The sequence below is a fragment of the Girardinichthys multiradiatus genome, chromosome 18, assembly GCF_021462225.1.
Source record: "Girardinichthys multiradiatus isolate DD_20200921_A chromosome 18, DD_fGirMul_XY1, whole genome shotgun sequence".
In the NCBI taxonomy this organism is placed as follows: Eukaryota; Metazoa; Chordata; class Actinopteri; order Cyprinodontiformes; family Goodeidae; genus Girardinichthys; species Girardinichthys multiradiatus.
The window spans coordinates 50,556,091-50,564,869 of record NC_061810.1 but is presented as its reverse complement, the minus strand read 5'-3'; the positions used below and the strand labels follow the sequence as shown (position 1 = coordinate 50,564,869).

At 43.8% G+C, this 8,779-nt stretch overlaps 1 protein-coding gene across 3 annotated transcripts; it reads right to left on the bottom strand.

The window, feature by feature from the left end:
- Positions 1-494: 494 nt before the first annotated feature.
- rffl (ring finger and FYVE-like domain containing E3 ubiquitin protein ligase) lies at positions 495-8,291 on the bottom strand. 3 transcript variants are annotated; one of them, XM_047392441.1, is made up of 7 exons: positions 8,067-8,290; positions 5,801-5,975; positions 3,921-4,118; positions 3,526-3,759; positions 3,213-3,417; positions 3,028-3,051; positions 495-2,953 (listed from the first exon to the last, which is right to left on the bottom strand). In XM_047392441.1, the coding sequence occupies exons 2-7, from the start codon at positions 5,972-5,974 to the stop codon at positions 2,766-2,768; spliced, it is 1,023 nt and encodes a 340-aa protein (XP_047248397.1). In that variant the 5' UTR covers position 5,975; positions 8,067-8,290; the 3' UTR covers positions 495-2,765. The 3 variants fall into 3 exon arrangements, with proteins under 3 accessions (XP_047248397.1, XP_047248398.1, XP_047248396.1); XM_047392442.1 differs by having other exon boundaries at positions 3,028-3,048; XM_047392440.1 differs by having other exon boundaries at positions 495-3,051; positions 8,067-8,291.
- Positions 8,292-8,779: the final 488 nt, after the last annotated feature.

Below are 8,779 nucleotides of genomic sequence, written 5' to 3'. Positions count from 1 at the left end.
GGAACCTGAAGATAATCAGAAATTCCAGGTTTTCCAGGTTCTAAAAAAACACACATGTGCATCTCACTCAGCATCAACAAAGCCTGTTGCTGCCACCTAGTGACAAAACATATGGACAGCCATTTATCTATTTCATAATCACTCTACTCACTGCTCCTTCATAACATATAACTTGAACGCGATCACATCTTCACACAGCAGGTAAACTAATGCGAACTGTTGGCTCAGAAAGTTGTTTTTATTTATTTTCCCAGTTTCCTCATTAGTTTCCATCCGCTGAAGATACTTAGCTTGGAAACATCCTTCTGGATCAGAAATCAGATGCTTGAGGTTGTAAAATGAACAGACAGCTTGGTGTGGGAGGAGCTCCGGCTGGAATGATCTTCTGGAATCAGTGGATGTGGAACATCTGAAGCAGAGATAATTTCATGGAAAAACATCGATGTCATGTAAACAGCTGTGGATGCATACAGGACACAGAGATAATTCAGAGCTGTTTCATTACGAATTTATTCTGAGCTCAGTCCACAAACTAAAATATCTTTCAAATATCCCACCAATTCCAGGAAATCAGAAGCATTCAAAACGTCCAGTATCTAAAGAGGTTCCCAATCTAAGGCTCTGGGCCCCTGAGGGCCAAATGCTAGGTCTGTGGATCAGCTCACCTCCTACAGTGGGAACATCTTGTTCTGATCGCTACGGGTTAATGACCTCAGCTGATCCCACCCAGCAGGCAGAAATGACAGATTAAACAAGCAAACATCACCTCACAATCAGAGAAAATCCAGAATGTTCGCAACTAAATAAAATCAACATCTTAAACCCAAAAAATAAGTTTAAAGTGTTTCAGAATCAACAGTTTTAGTGCAAACAGAAGAAAACTTCACACAGGCTGCTGGTAAACATAATAAAATGATCTATTGTTAGATTTGAACAAACATTCAGCAGAACATCTTGATTCCTAAAGGTCCAGAGCAGGAAGAAAACTGCTGATCCGTTTCAACATTCCCAGAAAACTTCACTCTTCTCCCTTTAAACTCCTGCAGTAATTTTCCTCCAGAGCCGGCTGTCTCTGCTGCCCCCTGGTGGCTCTGGAGTGAAAGCTGATCTTGTTTTTAGCAGATCAGATGTTATTTTTCTTTCTCCTCCATTTTATTTCTTACAAGCTGTAAGAGATCAAAACTGGACATTAAGAAACTTCCCTTCATCTCCAGAACAAAGACAATAAATCTCATCATTTCAAAATAAATAATTAAAACATATTTATTAATTCAGACCCTGGTTTATTTCTAGTTTTAGATTTTCCTCCAACTGGAAACAAGTTTGAGAAAAGTGATCCAGTGTTGGCTCAACTTTCTTCTGATCAGATCAGCAGCTGAACCAATCATCTGAAGCCGGGGGCGGGGTTACACGGCACACCTGGTGAATGTTACCTGATTCACGTGACAAAGGCTACAATTCAGTTTATTACAGGAGAGGCTTTAAGGGGTCAAAGCAGCTACTGAAAATGCTGAGTCACTGGTTGCCACGGTAATCTCCTGCTTTTCTGGGCAGCAGGGCAGAAATAAGAACCAAGAACTTTAGCCTCAAACGGTCATTGTGTGACAAGTAGTATCAGAATAATTCTGACCCGAGCAGCAGAAGCTCCTGGTGGACACAAATGTACATTTTGTGTACCGAGAGTGTGGCCAGTTAAACAGCCTCCAGGTCCAGTTTGGGAATCTACTGGGAGAGAATGAGTGTGGGCGTGACTCTCTGCACGCTGGGCTCTGATTGGACAGAAAACTGTAAGTCCTCAAGCAGTGGGAGACACCCTGACTGGAAGAGACAGAAACACCGAGGTTCTGATGTGGAAACTGGACATCTGGAGATGAAGCCGTAGTCCTGAAAGGAGCTTAAATCAGAACGTTTCTAAATATTTCACAGAATCTGAACTGAAGAAAAATCTGAAAAAAAAACCTCAAACTTAAACTGTGATTGTGGAAAAAGTGGAAAACAGATCAAAATGCTGATTCGTTCAGGTGAAGTCAAAGTTTCTGACCCATTTAAACTTCTGGGAAGTAGGAGACATGGAGCTCCAAACAGCAGTGGTTTCACTAACATCTCTGGTGCGTCGGTGGGAGACCTTTCCTCATGGAGCTGCTTGTTCTGATGTATTTCTGAGGTCCGGACAGTAATAAGTGCTATAGCCTCTGTTACCACGGTGATCTAACCAGGCTCAAACAGAACCCCCCCCTTCAAGATACCAAAACATACCGAACCCGACCCAGCTGAACTGTTCCCCAACCTCAGACCCGTTGTCTGGGTTTTACTAGCAGCAGGTAAACCTGGAATGCAGAAACGGTTCCGGAAAGGCACTTTAAAGGAAGAATGAACCCATAAACATAAAAACAAAGGTGTTCTGACCCTGAAGGAACCACAGTTGACCTGAACAACACGACCTGAACGCTGCAGACAAACAGTCTGTATTCAGGTTAAGGCAAAACGTTGAGCCTGAGCAGCTGCAGGATTCCTGTTCTGTTTGTTCTCTGGTTTCGTTTCAGGACCTGCAAACGGGTCCGGGTCCATCAGTGTTTCCACAGTTTGATGGTCCAATCTCACAGTGTAACACAGTCGTACCAACGCATCAATCACAGCAAAGGAAAGAGGATGAAATCATCAAGTCTCTTCAGGAGGTTCTGGTTCTGATTTTTTGCTCTAAAGGCAGTCAGTTCTGCAGGAAGAGGAAATTAAGGCTGGTTCTTGAGTACCGGGCTTGGCTAACTTCAGGACCGGAAGACGTGCACGGCTCGAATGACGTACTGCCGACAGATCGGACACTCGCTCATCCTCTTCCCACACTTGGTGCAGGTGACCATGTGACCGCACTCCAGCAGGACGCAGTCGATGGGAGAGTCCATGCAGATCTTACAGAGGTTCTCCTCCGGGCCCGGCGCCGATCCGCCGCCGCCACCTGCGGGAGGGCGAGGACACCGTCAGAAAGGGACCCATGGGACAGTTTGATCCAACCGACAGAAACACACTCACCTGCAGCGTTCACAGTGTTGGCTGCTAGAAGGAAAAACAGTGACATCATCAAAGAAGCATCCAATCAGGTTCACCGATCGCTGATCAAACAGTTCCTGCTTAAATTCACTCAGCTTGGGACAATAAGGCAGAACCTGAACTGAAAACTGTTCTGACTAGTGTCAACATTTTAGAGTTTTACTCACCAAGCAAGTTCTGCTGGTCTTGGTACAGCCGGGTCACCCTCTCCATCAACTCCCACTTCTCACAGCAGCCTTTGTAGTCCACGAAGTTGCGGGCCAGGATCTCTTTCAGCTGCCGGACGCTGAGCTCCTCGATGTTGTCGACACTCTTCAGGTCAGACAGCGATGCCCTGCGGCCAGAGACAGGGGCCTCTTCCGGGTCCCAGGCCTGAACCACGGGGAGCGAAACACACAGGTAAGTCAACAGAACCAGAACCAGGGTAGAGAACCGTCAAATAGACGTCAAATAGATCTTCCACAAGCCAACAGGCCTTACTGGGTCGTCATCCTCTAGTTCAGCGTCCGAGGGCGGAGTCTCTGTGGTTGTGGGTGGGGCTTCAGGCTCAGGAGTGGGCGGAGCAGGGCTCGATGTGTCAGAAGCCGAGTCAGAGATGGAGATCCGAGTTGTCGGGTCAGAGGTCACTGCGGAGGGCTCAACGATGGGGGTGTCAGGGGCGGAGCTGCTGGAAGGTGATGACTGCTGACTCAGGACCAGCTCCACCAGCTCCTCCTGAAGAACAGGAAGCACTGGTTTAACAGCAGTAGAAGCTGAAATGGGCTCTAACAGGACAGATGAGGAGACCTCAGGCAGATGTGATGAGAATCATCAGGTAAACATCTGCAGCTCCTCTCTGATTGGTTCTACCAGTAAACATCAAATGTGCACGTCACCTTCTCTCTGCACAGGTGAGTGGACACCTCGTGCAGGTGCAGGTAGTCCCTCAGCTCCTTCACCTTCAGCTTCATCAGCTCCGCCCGCTGCAGCAGGTTCCCATAGAAACGCTGACAGGTGTGACAGAGGCGGGGCCGCAGCCCCTGCTGGGCGGAGCAACCGCTGCAGTAGTCCTTCTTACAGTCCACACACACATGCTGGGAGACAGAGACAGGTAGGGACTCATTTTAACTCCACCTGTTCAGCTAGGGGGCGCCGTTTCACCTCAAACATCTACACAGTTTAGTTTTAGCTCAGAAAAAGTTTGTTCTCCATGTCTCCCATCAAAGTTTCAGGTTCCAGAAACAGATGAACCAAATCTTCTACAAATGTCCTCCATCTCCTTGGACAGAAAACTTTAACCAGCTGGAGGAATAAAATGAACCTGAATCACGTTAAATGTATTGAACTGACTGTAAATCTATCCGTATGATTGGACTGAACTGATTCTCTCGTTCTGAATATTAGTTGGATCAGTTTGTTGTGTAAAGATGACATCTGTAATGAATCGGTCCTACATTAATAAACTGAACTGAGTTCAGTAAGAAGCTTCCCATTTCAAATCCCTCCATCAGCAAGAACATAGGACGGAAAATCCAACTTCCTCTAATTCACCAACAGAACCTCCAGTCACAACTTATGATTCATAAAATAAAGGTTTAGTGACTCGTGTCTGTATTACATCAGTATCTAACTGCATTCACCTGAAATCAAACTGAAACCGGACCTGAGACAGCCCTGCTGCTTTGTGACAGGATCATGGTGGAAATATAGCGCCACCATTAGTTGGTTTGGTGTAATGAAGGCTGTTTGAGGCTCCTTTAGACCGAGTCCTCAGCTGGATCGTCCAGCACAAACCTCACTATGTGAACCTGATGAATCTGTTACAACAGCTAGAATTCCTTCAATGTTTCTTCTCCATGTAGCGTCCTCCTTGGTGTAGTCCCAGAGGATGCAACATCATGTAACATAGTTAAAATGGTTCAGGTTAAATCCTGCTAAAATGTACCATCTGCTGGTAAAACGTCGCGGGGTATTATGGGTAATCCTCAGAGTCATGAGGATCATTGACGAGGTAACGTGTCTCTGCTGTGATAAAGAAATATTATTGATGCATTTTATAAAATATGTTTAATCCAGGTCACGTCAGTCCTGCTATTATATCGTTTTGTCGTGATTTAGAAACGTTTAGTTTGTGAGAAAGTGTGAGGGGAATTTCCCACGCGGTAACACTATGGCTCCTCCTTACAGGACCTTGTTTATGCCAGAGACTGACTTTATCTCGATGCCCGTTGTGTCAAATGCAGGTATGTTTTACCAAATCTCTTGTAGCAGATGATTAACATAACACTGAGTTTTATATTAACAGTCTTATATAAAGATGTGGGTTTTTTTATGTTTTTGCATTGTTCCAAGATGCAAGTTTATATTAACTAAAATATAAAAATGGCATCCAGTAAATAAAATGTTAGCATTTTAATCACCTTACTTTCTTTGAAAAAGACACTCATTGGTTGTTCCTTTACTGCAAACAAAATCCACTATACGATCAGTGTAATTTTCAATGACTTTATTGTGGTTACGGTATTATGGGTAATGCTCAGAGTCATGAGGATCATTGACGAGGAGCTTGTTTATGCCAGAGACTGACCTTATCTCGATGCCCGTTGTGTGAAATGCAGATGGAGAATTAAAGAAAAATATCTGATGCCAACTTGAGCTCCTTGTCATTCATTGCAACACCAAGAGAAGGCACCAGTTCCACATAAGCCACAATCAGAAGAAAACCTTCCTGACGGAAACCGTCTGGAATCTGGCTGCAGCAGGCAGGCGGAGTTACCTTCCTGGCAGGTGCGTCAAAGGAGCCGCCGCAGGCCTTACACGCAGGCTCAGGCGGAGACGGCTGGGAGCTGAAGGCCGAGTTGGTGTAGGAATGATGTCTTCTGTCGGTTCCGCCTGACGGATCCACATCAGCCGAGTCCATGCAGAGCCAGTTACAGCAGGATGCAAACATTCTGACAACAACACGAGTAAAACTGTTAACCTGATCCATAGTTCTGGATCAGAACAGGAGCTGGAAATGAATAAAGCTATTAACACAGCTCCTCCTAAACTAAAGGAGGTTCACACCCCCACATCATTCAAGAAACAGGAAATAGGATCAGAAATGTATCATAAACTCTGTGTATTAATCAAAAATAAAGTGTTCAAAATCCTAATGATATTAATGGTGAAATGTCTGTCCCCTGTGAGAGACCCGAACTAAGTTTTGACCAGGAACATGATAACATATCCATCTATAACTTGGACTAGGAACACTGGTAGAATTCCACTGTGGTTTTCCATTGTGAATCCTGCAGATTCAATATAACCCAGAGTTTCTTTAGGAGTTCGGGTTCAACTAAACCCACCAGTACAGGGTCTACAAAGCTGATCATCATCTTGGTAAGTCAACCTATCGTTTCCCATGTAGTCCCTGTGCATGTGCAGGTTCTCTCCGGCTTCCTGCCCCCATGGCTGGTTCTCCTGCGTTAACCTGTGACAGCCGGCCAACTGGTCCAAGGTGTAACCTGCCTGTCCCCCAGTAACTGCTGGAGATACACACCAGCTTCCCTGCAACCCTGCACAGATAAGCTGCTACCGATGGATGGATGGACTTTAATCTGCACCTGTTACTATGGTGACAGAGTCAGGAAATACCAGCTCATATCACTTCCTGAATCAAAATGTGACTTTACTTGTCTGCATTAATAATCCGCTTTATTTCTTTAAACTCGATGACAGAGACTGAAATGGAGTCCCAAATCATCAGGAGCCTCTACCGTGCTTTACAAAAACGCTCATGGTTGGACCTCTGACCTCACCTGTTTTACATTTTTCTTTTTCATGTTATTTCTGTTTCTTCTGACTGACATAATGCTTTGTGTTGCTGTTGTTTTATAAGATATTACTTTATTGTTCCTGATTTAGTTGAATCGTCGCTGTGCAGCTTCTGTTTGGTAAATGAGACAGAAAAATCTACCGTGTGATTCCTGTTGTGACTGAGCTCCTGTCAAACCTGTCTTTGTTTCTGCTTCATTTAAGTTATTCTAACATTTCAACAGAGGTTATGTCAGACAAATGACGACACAGCTTTCAGGTCCTCATTCATTCCTTAAAGGCGTTACTTTCAGACTCTGATCATCTGCTGGACAGTTTTCAGATCCAACGTTTTGTTTTTCACTCCTCCTCTTGTTCAGATTGGAATTATGGTAAATGTTAAACCCAGAAATGCTGCCTCTTTAACCGGTCCTTTATAATGTCTTAAAGCTCTTTATAAGAAGAATTTCATAACTAATTCTGGTAAATCTGAGGTCATATTTCAGCTGACAGGATTCAGAGCCAACAAAATAACATAAAATAAAAAGATTATTGAAACGGGACTTTACAACATTCCCATTACATTTATTTATAGGTTGAAACTGCTGCCATTAAAATAAAACCAGATCATTTTAACCCCACACTGTTTTTGTTTACAGATGACGTCACACCAAACCAAAAGTAAAAACGTTTACTTTCATTTTTTAAACGGAAACCCAATTAATACGATCTTTACAAAACGAACATACATTATTAAATTAAAAACGTGCTTAGCTTAATTCGGCTTAATATTCCACTGAATATAACAATTATTTAACTATTAATACATAAATGTTCATCCAACTGAAAATAAGAGAGAAACATTTTATTAGTAACAAAACTGTTACTGTTTCATCTTAAATGCAGGTTTTATTAAAGCCGAATGATACCATTTATTTATATAATCAGCATTAAATCAGCATTTGTGTTTTAGGTGAGTAAACCTTTTACCCAAGAGACAGAAGTTTTTAATCCACCACTGTGTCAACGGAGTCCGGCAGAGAACTCTGGAAAATACACCATGCTGCTAGCAGGCTAGCCAGGCTAACACCAGGCTAATTACACAAGTTTCTAAACACCGAAGAAGAACGAAACTAAGTCGAAACAACAAAGACGACGACCCCAGTTCAGAGCCAGGTCGGTTAAAAATAACCTGGTTAACCGTTTGACCCATTACTAACCGGAACAAGTTTAACCGAGCTGCTTACCTGTTAGAGCCAGGAGAACCACTGAGCCACAGCTAACTCAGCGACGAGTTAATGTTGGTTAACTACAGCTAACCAGCAGTCTGAGCCTCAGGCTGGAAACTGCTTAACAAGACTAGTTAACATGACCGGGGTTTAACATGGAGGAGCTGGGAGGAAAAAGTCAGAGTGAAGGCAGCGATAAGAGCAGAACAAGGAAGAGTTGTTAACCACACACACACACACACACACAGAGAGACACACACACACACAGAGAGAGAGACATATACACACACACAGATACACACACACACAGAGAGAGACAGATACACACACACACACACAGATACACACACACACACACACACACACACAGAGAGACAGATACACACACACACACACACACACACACACAGACAGACACACACACATTAGAAGTGGGAAATAAAACTAGAACATTAAAGTTCTGATTTTATTCTGGTCCAGGGGTTGTTGAGGTAGGAAAACTTTACTGGCCGTCCGTTAATTCTTACATTATTCCTCACCTCTCATCGACTCTTTTTATTTGGCACCTAAAGGACAATCCTCAGTCAGAGATCAGTTTCCACAAGTTTATTAAAACCAATCTGAATTCAGAGAGGAGACATCACACTTACACTGGTACCTGGAAACCTCTGTGTGTCGTCTCACTGGGGGCTGCGTTACATTACATTTTATACCCCACGCTGCTATGCAGT